Source organism: Hemiscyllium ocellatum, chromosome 42, assembly GCF_020745735.1.
Source record: "Hemiscyllium ocellatum isolate sHemOce1 chromosome 42, sHemOce1.pat.X.cur, whole genome shotgun sequence".
NCBI classification, from domain to species: Eukaryota; Metazoa; Chordata; class Chondrichthyes; order Orectolobiformes; family Hemiscylliidae; genus Hemiscyllium; species Hemiscyllium ocellatum.
In genome coordinates this window covers 36,169,065-36,182,049 of record NC_083442.1, presented here as the reverse complement: position 1 = coordinate 36,182,049, position 12,985 = coordinate 36,169,065, and the positions used below count along the sequence as shown (strand labels likewise).

General features: G+C 40.1%; 1 protein-coding gene across 4 annotated transcripts in view; it reads right to left on the bottom strand.

Annotated features, from left to right (window-relative positions):
• Positions 1-5,681: 5,681 nt before the first annotated feature.
• Positions 5,682-12,985, bottom strand: part of otud7a (OTU deubiquitinase 7A) — a 153,892-nt gene continuing 146,588 nt past the window's right edge. For all 4 annotated transcript variants that reach the window (XM_060853599.1, XM_060853598.1, XM_060853600.1 and 1 more), the window contains 3 exons: positions 9,009-9,123; positions 8,294-8,378; positions 5,682-7,541 (listed from right to left, as the gene is read on the bottom strand). In XM_060853599.1, coding sequence (XP_060709582.1) covers positions 6,171-7,541; positions 8,294-8,378; positions 9,009-9,123 — 1,571 coding nt within the window. In that variant the 3' untranslated portion in view covers positions 5,682-6,170. The remainder of the gene's footprint in view (positions 7,542-8,293; positions 8,379-9,008; positions 9,124-12,985) is intronic.

Here is a 12,985-nt window from a genome sequence, read left to right as displayed (position 1 = left end):
AGCTCATCTATCCTACACTATTCAATTTTTATCCACATGTTTATCCAATGGCGATTTTAATGCCCTTCAAATTGGCGAGTTTACTCGTGTTGTAGGCAGGACATCCCACACCTCTGCTACTACTCTGACATCCTACATCTATCACCCCTCAATTTAAAGCTATGTCCCCTCATGCTAGCCATCACCATCTGAGGACTCTCATTGTCCAACCTACCTAACCATCAATTATTAATTTTAATAGAATCCCTACAATGTGGAAACAAGCCACTTGGCCCAGCAAGTCCATACCAACCCTCCAAAGAGTAACCCACCCAGACCCATTCCCCTACCCTATTATTCTACATTTCCCCTGACTAATGCACCTAATCTACACATCCCTGAACATTATAGGCAATTTAGCATGTCCAATTCACCTGACCTGCACATCTTTGGACTGTGGGAGGGAACTGGAGGAAACCCAGGCAGTCATTGGGAGAATGGACAAACTCCACACAGACAGTCGCCTGAGGCTGCACACAGACAGTCGCCCGAGGCTGGAGTCAAACCTGGGTCCCTGGCACTGTGAGGCAGCAGTGCTAACCACTGAGCCACCATGCCACCTCAAATTATATGTCTCAATTAAGTCACCTCTCAACGTTCTTCTCTCAAATGAAAACAGTCTCAAGTTCCTCAGCCTTTCATCCATACCAGGCAACATCCTAGTAAATCTCCTCTGAACCCTTTCCAAAACCTCCACATTCTTCCTATAATTTGGTGACCAAAACTGTACGCAATACCTTGAGTGCGGCCGCACCAGAGTTTTATGGTAAACTACTAGTAGCTGAATTTTAGAATGAACATTTTCCATCAACCACCACCCTGTCTTCTTTCAGCTAGCCAATTTCTGATCCAAACTGTTAAATCTTCCTCAATCCTATGTCTCCGTATTTTGCGCAGTAGCCTACCGTGGGGAATCTCATCAAATGCCTTAGTGAAATCCATATACACTACACCAACTGCTTTACCTTCATCTACCTGCTTTGTCACCTTCTCGAAGAACTCTCGAATAAGGTTACTTAGGCATAACCTACCCTTCACAAAACCGTACTGACTATCTCTAATCAACTTATTCCTTTCTAGATTATTATAAATCCTACCGCTTATAACCTTTTCCAAGACTTTACTAAAGTAAGACTCACTTGTTTATAATTATCAGGATGATCTCTACTCCCTTTCTTGAACAAGGGGATAACATTTGCTATCTTCCAGTCTTCTGGCACTATTCCTGTAGACACTGATAACAGAAAGATCAAAGCCAAAAAGGCTCTGCAATCTCCTTCCTGGCTTCCCAGATAAATCTCATCCGGCCCAGTGGACTTATCAATTTTCACACTTTACAGAATTGCTACCATCACCTCCTTATAAACCTCAATCCCATCTAGTCTAGTAACCTATATTTCAGTATTCTCCTTGACAACATCATATGTTTCCTGTGTGAATACAGCGAAAAATATGCATTATAAAGCTCTGGTTAGGCCCCATTTGGAGTACTGTGTCCAGTTTTGGTCACCAAACCTCAGGAAGGACATACTAGCACTGGAATGTGTCCAGCGGAGATTTACACGGATGATCCCTGGAATGGTTGGTCTAACATACGAGGAACAGCTGAGGATTCTGGGATTGCATTCATTGGAGTTTAGAAGATTGAGGAGAGACTTAATAGAGATGTACAAGATAATACATGGCTTGGAAAGGATGGACGCTAGGAAATTGTTTCCGTTAGGCGAGGAGACTAGGACCCGTGGACACAGCCTTAGAATTAGAGGGGGTCAATTCAGAACAGAAATGCGGAGACATTTCTTCAGCCAGAGTGTGGTGGGCCTGTGGAATTCATTGCCGCAGAATGCAGTGGAGGCCGGGACGCTAAATGTCTTCAAGGCAGAGATTGATAGATTCTTGATGTCACGAGGAATTAAGGGCTACCGGGAGAATGCTGGTAAGTGGAGTTGAAATGCCCATCAGCCATGATTGAATGGCGGAGCGGACTCGATGGGCCGAGTGGCCTTACTTCCAATCCTATGTCTTATGGTCTTATTTAGCACTTCCTCTATCTCCTCAGACTCCATGCACAACTTCCCACTACTATCCTTGATTGGCCCTACTCTTTCTCTAGTCATTCTTTTATTTCTGATATACTTATAGAAAGCTTTAGGGTTTGACCTTGATCCCACCTGTCAACGACATCTCCTGTCGCCTCCTGGCTCTTCGTAGCTCTTTCTTTAGGTCCTTCCTGGCTAACTTATAACTCTCAAGCACTTGAATTGATCCTTCACAGCTCATCCTAATATAAACCTTCTTCTTTCTCTTTACAAGAGATTCAACTTCTTTAGTAAATCACAGCTCCCTCACTCGACCACTTACTTCCTGCCTGACAGCTACATACTTATCAAGGACACACAGTAGCTGTTCCTTGAGTAAGGTCCACATTTCAATTGTGCCCATCCCCTGCAGTTTCTTTCCTCATTCTATGCATCATCACATGATTGCCTTTTCTCCAGCTAAAACTCTTGCCCTGCATTATATACCTATCTCTATCAATAGCTAAAATAAGCATAACTGAATTGTGGTCACTATCACCAAAGTGCTCACCTACCTCCAAATCTAACCCTGACTCGGTTCATTACCCAGCACCAAATCCAATGTGGCCTCGCCCCTTGTTGGCTTGTCTACATACTGGGTCAGGAAACCATCCTGCACACATTGAACAAAAACTGAGCCATCTAAAGTACCTGAACTATAGAATTTCCAGTCAATATTTGAAAAGTTAAAGGCCCCAAAACAACTTCCCTGTTACTCTTGCTCCTATCCAGAATCACTTTTGCTATCCTTTCCTCTACATCTCTGGAGCTATTGGGAGGCCGATGAAAACTCCCAACAGGGTGACCTCTCCTTTCCTGTTTCTAACCTCAGCAGACAAGTCATCAACCATTCTTTCTGCTTCTGTAATACTGTCCTTGATTAACAATGCCACATCTCCCTCTCTGATACCATCTTCTCTGTTCTTACTAAAACATCTAAAGCCTAACAACAATTCCTGTCCTTGCTTTATCCATGTCTCTGAAATGGCCACAACCAAGGTACCAACCCATACTACAAGTTCACCCACCTTACTGCAGATGGTCCTGGCGTTGAAGTAGAGAGACTTCAAACCACCTTCCTTCATGCCGGCGAACTCTTGCGACCTTGAAACCATATTCTGACCTCGCTACTCTCACCCTCCTGGACATCGGAACTATAATTTAGGTTCCCATTCCCCTGCTGAATTAGTTTAAACCCTCCCGAAGAGCATCAGCAAATCCCATCCCACCCCAGTTGCCCAGGAGTAGAAGAAGAAATGACCAGCATACAGAGTTCCTCATTGTAATGGGTTTATTAATGCTCAAGTTCTTGGGGAAAGTTGTTAAAAATAACAAAACATTTGGATTTTGAAATTGGCTAGTGCTTTTTCCTTACCTCAACATTGTGGCCTTTGATTGCATGTGGTTTCTCCATAGGCTTGAGTGCACTCTATTGTCAGTCTCATCACTAGTTGTCAGCAGGACACAGACCATTTTATAACATCACAATACAGCCTGATTCTGTTCACATCTGACTTGTACCTGTACTTTACAACAAGGTCAGTGGCTGAAGAAGAGCAAAAAGATTGAATGAATTTTCCTCTTTATTCCCAAGCATTTGGGCCAATAGTAGTGGTTCAGTTGCTGCAGAGTGCATTAGCAATTCCCAATGTATAAGTTGATCCAATTAACAAACCTAACTTAAAGCAATGAGACATTGCCAATTCTAGAACATGTAGAAAATAAACAGTTTAATGAGGAAGTCAGAATAACATGGGTTTTAATTTTCAGTGCAAGTCAGGTGATAAACATTTTGAACAATACAGAATACCATGATCAAACAAGATAAGGCATCTCCTATTGAATAGCTCATCCAATAACGGCAACTATCACATTCACCTCAATCATAATTTATTTTAATACACAATTTATATCAGACATCAGGCCTTTGCACTAAATTTGGTAAACTTCAAAATGAGCTTCTGGGACTTCTCACCATTTGGATAATCGTAGGACGATTATATAAAGAAAAATAATCCAAGAACAATCAATCATAGTTAAACCAAACCTAAAACATTGTTCAATCTTTCAAACAATCTTAGCAAGTTTCCTGAGCTCATTGATTTTTGCCACAAGTTAAATGGTTTAATACTGACTGAAATGTTTGTCATTTGCAAATTAGTTTCTTCTTCTGAAAACAGACAAGTAAAAATAATGATGCATTTTCTCATCCCAACTAGCCAAGTACTTGTAAAGGTCTTGGAGTTGAAATTCTCTGCATCAATTCTCAACCTTAAGTTCAAAGTAATCAGAAAATATTAAACAGTTAACGGTAAGTGTATCTGTTTAAATTTCCATGGGAGCTTTCAATACCTTCCTTCCTCTCCCAGAAGGATAGGAGTTCCACATTAAGTCAGAGTCAGTTGCTACTCACTTCCCTCTTTCCTAAAAGTATTTTCCAACGCTCTTGGGAATCCAGTGGCTTTTGTGGGGGGGGGAACATTCTGGTTTTCTGAATTGGGAGAGCCAAATCAATGAGTCAAATTAACAGTTTATGAGTTCCCTGATGTTACGCATGCAGTCCACTCATATTTATATTCGCCACTGTTATGGTTAGTGGAAAATTGAAATTAAAACCAAGTGTTGGAAATCCTTAACAGGCAAGGCAGCATCTCTGGAAAGACAAACAGCGAGATAAAAGATCACTAAACTGCAATATTAACTGTTTCACTCTTCAAAAGATACACCAGACCTGCTCAGTTATCCCATCTCTTCATTTTTGCTTTTGTCATTGTGTGCATAGTGCTAAGATTATTAAAGAGAATATTCCCATGAGCTTTATTTTCATATTAAATCAAAAAATGCAACATCATTGAAAATAAAAGCTGCATAGAACTAGTCTATCTTATGTTATTAAAAGAAGGCTAGTAGACAATCCCATGCTTCTTGAGCGCTGTTGCAGTGTTAAGATACTAACCTCGTCTGTCCCCTTAAGGCCACTTCTAATATTCCCTGTTGGTGTGAAAAAAATTCAGGCAGTTTCAACTGCTTGTAAATTTTTGATTTTAATCACAGGGCAAGTGTAACTGCCTGTAAAGTTCTGGGTTTGGGGCAGAAGAACCCAAAAAACTGGCTTTTTCCTCTTTTCAACAATTGCTTTGAGTTTGTGGCAAAATGTAATGTGATACCTGCAGTAGGACAAACAGATACATATATAAGATTAGAACACATTCACTTTAGAATTATTGGTTGGAAATAGCAAAGCAATGCCACTGCAAAGCGGTGCAAAAGATTTTTTACAGCTCAACAAAACACTGAAGCCATGTTGAAACACTGGAACAAGTTTCAGAAAAACCCATTTCTTAAATAAAGTTGCATGTTTACAAAATATCAAAATGTATGAAAGCCTGGGCCGCTCTTTCTGTCCACTGGAGCTGAGAACACACATTACAAAGCTCTAATGTATGCTTCTAGTTAACAGTTTCTGCAATTAAATCATCTATTAAAATGGCAAATGTGTTTTTTTAATAAAAAGCGCAAAATATTGCTTTCGCAGCACATTTGTGAAAATAATATAAAAATAATTTCTATATTACAATTTTTAACTTCTGCTTGTAAATTTCAGTCATAATGCATCTTCTAGTTCACAAACACAAATATACGGTTATTTTCTGCTCTATGTCACCATATCACTTTTACATTGGTAACTAATGTGCAAATTATCTCCTGGTATTTACTTTGCTGTAGCGTAATTTAAAAAAAACAGTTGTTGAAATATAATCAAATATTTGGTAACAGTCCATGGAGTAACAAAATGAAAAGGTCTCACATTACTCCAGGTTACTGAGTAAGAATTAAGGGCTGGAGTATCAATTCCGAACAGAAGTTGTAACGCGTTCGAATACATCCGATTGTAGAGCAACTCAAGGACTTTGAAAATGTAATGAACAGACTTCCCTTCATGGTATAAAGATCTATAAATGGATGCTCAACTTAAATTGCTTCTTCAAAACATTTGGAGTGATGCATTTGGTTAATATCGAGAAACTGGAATGACATTTTTCAGATAATTCGTTAAATAGACCTGTTTCCTCTTTCCCTGCGCTGAAGCTCTTCTTTGTAACAGTAAGAGCAGTAAAATTCTGTCTCTGGACTGCCATAGAAGGGGCAGTTGTGCTGTTTGCATCGGTTTTGTTGTAGGAAATAGGGAGGAGCCGCCATAATTCGCCCTTTGGTTTGCTCTCCACTTTGCCACACCGAGGAAACACCCTCGTCTGCATATTCCAAGTAGCCATTAACATCGCTTGTACCAAACCCATTGGTAAATGTGTGGCTTTTATGTTCAGGGGGCAGCAAATGCTTCAGAGGTTCCATGGTTTCTACAGTAGGGAATCTTGAAAGACCCACAGGACAGTAATTTTGATAAGACAGTGAGTGACTATGCTGCGGATATGTTGCGCATGTTTTCAGGGAGCCAATGACAGGTGGCTGAATGTCAACTGGGCAGTTTGATGATGGAGGTTTAATCTCAGACACATGGATGACATGCCGCAACAAAGCTGGCGTGTGTGTAAAGTGGGCAGAGGTGAGTGTGCCGGTCTTAGGGATTTCATTTCTGAGGGGTGAATTGGTCTCTGTTGCTTGACCACTCCTCCTTTGTGTTTTTGAGTTCATCTGATCCATATGGCTTTGAAAAGAACTTTGTAGAGTGTCCACCTGAGGATTTGGTTCTACCTTGCTTCTCTCAGACGGTTCATGTTCCATCTTTTTACATGTGGAGTTACTGGAAGCTTTTTTCTCTGCCTCTTTGCGTTTTTGCTCCTGCTCTGCATTGAAGCGTTCCTGAGCAGTAGTCAAGTAATAATTAATCATTTCCTCGTGAAACTGATGCCTATGGCTAGTCAACAGAAGTCCAGCAAAAATGAACTTCCTCTCTCCTTGCATAGCAGCTCTCAATATGCTGAGGCTGAGTTTGACATCAGTGCTGTACTTGCACTGATCAGCTGGTTTATCTGCTGGAGCTTTAACAGAGGTAATATTTGACTTGTCAGTAGGTGATGAACTTGATTGCAATGACTCATCTTTACTCCCTTTATTAGATTTATTGGATTCTTTTTTCTTGCCTTTCTCCACATTCTCCCCATTGCGCCCATTGCTTGAATTTCCTTTGCTGATTCTTCCATGCACTAATCCTCCGAATCCTCCCATGTTCTTCTTTAGTTTAGTCCCCAGGGTTTTACTAAAGCTCCCGAGTTTGTTTGCAACAGAGTCTGTCCTATTCTTTTCCTTCTTTTGTTTATCTCCTTTATCTTTCTCTTTCTGGTTTTTGTTTCCATTCAGATTAGAGTTGCTGCAGATGGAGTCTCTGTCTGACTCAGAATCAGACAGTGAATGGGCATCTTCCCCTACTGAACCAGTTGGTGATTCTGGCTGGGCCAAAGGTGCCTGTGAGTACAAACAATTCATAACTAGCCTAATAAATTTTATAGTATTATACAAAACTATTAGAATGCAACAAAGTATTGTATATTAAAACCTGACTGCTGTAATAGTTTTGTCTCGCAGTATTATCCAGTGCCTCACCCAAATTACATGTAAGACAATAAGCACCATATGGAGTTTTGACCGTAGACAGACTCAACTGTGAAACTCGGCATCTATACACGGACAGTCTGATAGAAACCTGTAGTGGATAATCAGCAGATAATTTCTTTCCTTCAGTCGAAGGGTTTTGAGACCAATTGTGGAATGCCAACCACATATGTAGCGGAATGAGCTAATTAAACACAAATAGGTCAACTGAATCTGTGATCTTCCTATTTTGCATAGCTCATGTACTTCAAATCACATTACTAACAGCAATAACATAAATTAAGTAGATTTAAAGCAAACAGCCTGGAAAACCCCACTGTGCAAGATGGCACAAATACCAAATACAAAAATAGCAAGGTCTTTTTGATATTTTTTGGAGCTATTAATTCACTCATAATAAATAGGATAACACTACTATTGAAAACAGACAGAGTTTTACAATTAATATACATGTTTTCACAATGGTATTGCTCAGGGAATTTGGAAAAAAAAACATGCATTTTTATAATCTCTGTTGTATAGCATCATTGAAGTTATACTTCACAGCCACATAAATCACAGCAGGAAACATTGCCCTTCCACTTTAAAAGCAGGAAGTACTTTACCCTAGTTTCAGCAGGAATACAGATCCAGGATACATTCATATAGTTATGCAGTAGGTGAAGTTTGGCTTCCAGGGAAAGGACTAAACTGGAAGAAAATAATGCATGGTGACAAAACATCTACATGGACAAAAGGTAAGGCACCACCTGTGATAACTCTAACAATCCAAATGTAAATTGACATTAGATCAAACTATTCAATTATTACTCTCCAGTCAATTCGCACAAGTCTTCAGAAAAAGACTGTGGACAGCATAGTGGCTTAATAGTTAGCACTGCTGCCTCTCAGAATTAGGGACAGAGGTTGGTTCCAGCCTCGGGTGACTGAGTGGAGTTTGCACGTTCTCCCCGTCTGCCTACGTTTCTGCTAGGTGTTATGGATTCCTCTCAGTCCAAACATATGCAGGTTAGGATTGACCATACTAAATGCAGGTTTAGGGAGATAGGGTAGGGCTGAAAAATGTGCTGCTGGAAAAGCGCAGCAGGTCAGGCAGCATTTAAGGAGCAGGAGAATCGAAGTTTCGGGCATAAGCCCTTCAAGGGTAGGGTCTGGGTCTGGCTGCAGACTAGATGGGTCAAATGGCCTCTTTCCGCACTGTAGAGATTTTATGTTAAACGCGAAAAATTACTATATGTAAAATAAAAGCTTTTGTTATTCTCAAAAAGAACAAAATAAAATGTTCTAAAATTAAAAGCAAATTAAATCAAAAGTACTCACTTGGCCAACTTGGTGTTGTCATTGTCATCCTTTCCCCACTCCCAATCTTTCTTGGGATCCATTGCAAAGTGCAAAGGTAGCAGTTTGTGTTCAGAGTCGGTCAAGGGAATTGCAGCTAAATAACAAAAAAATTAGAAGCAACAAATAGATAACATTGGCAATTAGTCTCTTTTCAGGTCGAGAATAAAGACAGTTTTCTGAATGGAGAAATACATTTTCTTTGCAATCTTACTGAAAACCACTAAAATTAGAATTGTGAAACTAGAATGTTTTTTGAATGCATTTTACCATATCTGTTAATGAGCACAATTTGATAGTGAAGTGCTTCTGAATCTGCACCGAACACATGCAGTAGCTTCAAGATAGAGTTACCTGTAGAGCTGCACACCAATTTCTCAACCTAACATGAAGCAGAAGCCAAGCTTCTTTCAAAATTAAAATTCCCACGGACAATGTCGGAAAATAGCATTTGCAGAAACTTCTGAGATACGCCAAATCCAATCAATAATTCATTAACAAACAAATCAGTGCATTAATTTCAATAGGTATACACCAAATAGAGTTGAGCACGACTTTTTTTTTACTTCCCGAAAAGTAGTATTAGGTGCATTAGTTATGGGGAAATGGGTCTGAGTGGATTACTCTTCGGAGGGTCAGTGTGGACTTGTTTCCACACTGTAAGGAATTTAATTGAATCTAGTCTAAAGCCTGGCAACCAAATCAAATATCTGTGTAAGTAAGAGAAGGCTCAATATTCATTACAAGTCTGATTAACAACACAAAAACAAAAAGGCACAGTAACAAATAGAAAGCTTATACTATAAATGCTAGAACGATGCAGCATGTTAGTCAACTTATGTGGCGATAAAAGCAGCCTTGGGCTTGTGTGTGTAGTCTACACATTCTCCCTGTGTCGAAGAGTTTCCTCCAGGTGCTCAGCTTTCCTCCCACATTCCACAGATATGCAGTTTAGATGGATTGGACATGCTGAAAACAAATTGCATCGTAGTGTTCAGGGATGTGTGCGTTATGTGAGTTAGCCGTTGTAAAAAATTAATGCAGTGTTACGGGGATGGGGTGGATCTGGGTGGAATGCTCTTCAGGGTCGGTGCAGATTTGATGCGCCAATTGGTCTACTTTCTGCACTGTAGGGATTTTATGATTCTAGTGATTCTAACTAGATTGAGAAAAGAATCTTACAAAACGTTGATCTGGCTATTTTCAAAAGTCTAATCAGAAACATACTTTCAGCACCTTTGCTTGTGGTTTTAATTTTATTGTGTGTTAGATTATGTTACTGACAATGAACCTTGTCAAGCAATTTGCAAGTTGAGCCTCTGGATCAGACCCCTCCACTCTATGTGTCTGTATCAATGTAACTGCATAAAAGTACTCAAAGAAAACAAGCAGAATTTATACAAAATCTTTTGCAACTCCAGATGTCTCACCACATTACAGGCAATGAGCTAGTTTTTTTTTTAAGAAAAAATAGATTTTTAAATACAACAAATACAAAACAATGCAATTCAAAATAGTACAAAAATAATACAAAATTAAACCCAAATAATAAAAAAAAGCCAACCCACCCTCCTATATGAACGTATAAACATATATAGAGAAGTATAAAATTTTTTAAAAACCTAAACAAGCTATTGAACTAAATAAATAAATACCTAACAACAAATAAATATATAGTAATAACTTAGCTCAGCCAAACAAAACACTCATACGTTCACAGTTCCTCCTCCCTGGATATTGGACTCACAAAACACAATCATTACGACTGTATAAAAGCCCTTGTTAATGTGGCAGATAAATCTGTGTCCAGATATTTCAAAAAGTGTTGCCATGTCTTGTAAAAATTCTCAGTTTTGTGGTGTACCATATTTGAGAGAAAATCCAGGGAAATATGCTCCATAACAATCTTCCGCCAACCCGACAGGCCTGGGAGTTTTTTGAATTTCCTTGCACAGAGCGTAAGAATATTGAAAAGTTTGTTCCTATGCGCGTCTGCAGGAAAAACAATGGGTAGGCCCAAAAGGAGCAAAATAGGGTCCTTCCCCATCCCTACACCTAAATTCCTCTCCATTACACCCGCCAGAGCGCTCCAATATGTTTGAAGCCTGTCACAAGACCAAAGACAATGGGTATGAGTACCTGTACAGACCTTGCACTTGGGGCATGCTGAAGATACCCCTGGTTTAAATTTTGACAAACGGTCTGGGGCTAAGTGGACCCTGTGGAGAATCTTCAACTGTAAAGCATGGGTCCTATTGCAAATTAATATCTTCCTTGCATTCTCCCAAATATCCTCCCATGCCTCTGAAGAAACTTCAACACCCAGCTCTCTCTCACACATCTTGCAGAGTCGATCAGACTCATCTGAGGTGGCACCCCCAATTGGTGATATAAAGTACTGACAGAGAGTGTACTCTTAGTCCTTAGTATCCCTCTTTCTATGTCAGATTTGTAGGGATCAGTCAAAAGTGTGGTCTTTTTATGAATAAAATCCCTAACTTGAAAAAAACAAAAGAGGTCTCTATTAGATAACTCGTACTTCCGCACTAACTGATCGAAGGACATCATTACATCTCCCTCAAATAAATCACCCATGCAAGATATACTCCTAGCTGTCCGACGTTTAAATCCTGAATCTATCAAACCTGTTGAAAACCCGGCATGCCCACTAAAGGTGTAAACAAAGATGTTTTGCCAATATTACCTTCCCTCTGCTGAATTGCCCTCCATGCTTTAACAGTATTGATGACTATTGGGTTCTGCCAATATTCCCTAACTGTCCTCACCTTGTCCAAAAACAGCAAACTGGTAAGGGGGCATCTTGCCTGGGAGGCTTCGATATCTAGCCATATTGAAAGAGGATCCCCACAAACTCACGTAGGTCAAAAGCGAGCTTAATTGGTAATTTTTAATGCCCGGAAGGTCTCCTTCCCCCAATCTGTGAGGCAACTGCAGTTTGGCTAATTTAATGAGGGGCCGTTTACGGTGCCAGATAAAGGAGCTGAACCAACCGTTCGGTCTCCTGAGTGTTTGTTTATTGAAAATCAGGGGGAGCACCCGTATAGGGTATAGCAAACGAGGGAGAATATTCATCTTAATAAGCGCTATCCGACCCAACCACAAGACTGGAAGTGCCTCCCATCTTTGGAGATCTTGTTTAATTTTTTCAAATAATTGAGTAAAATTGGCTTTGAACTGGAGTAATGAATATGCCCAAATACACAAAACCTCCCTGTGACCCACTAAATGGGAATCTATAGTCACTTTCAAGAGCCAACTCTTTCGTAAAACCACCCATAGGCACAGCCTCTGATTTAGCAAAATTAATCTTATGCCCTGAAAAAGTGCCAAATGTGTGAATGCATTGTATGAGGCAAGGCACTGAAACTGCTGGATTTGTCAAGAAAATTAGAACATCATCTGCATACAATGAGATCTTATGTAATTTTGACCCCACTTCTGGAGTTGATATATTGAGATCCCGACAAATGGCCTTTGCTAACGGTCCAATCACCAACGTAAAAAGTAATGGTGAAAGGGGACAGCCCTGCCGGCTGCCCCTAGAAATATTAAAATTGCTTGATCGTACTCCATTGGTCATGACTGCCGCGAGAGGTACACTGTAGAGAATCTTTACCCATCTTATGAAAACTTCGCCCAGACCAAACCGGTCTAGAGTATAGAAACTCAACTCGGTCAAATGCCTTCTCTGCATCTAAAGAAATCACCAATCCCTGTATTGACGGCTGTTGGCATGCCTGAATTACATTAAGCAGCCTCCTAACATTTTTGGAGGATCTGCGACCCTTTATGAAGCCCGTCTGATCCTCTTTAATAATAGAGGGAAACACAGTCTCCAGCCTTAACGCAAGAACCTTAGAGAGGATCTTAAAGTCCACATTTAAGAGCGCGATGGGCCTGTATGAAGCACAGTCTTCCGGATCCCTCCCTTTTTAAAG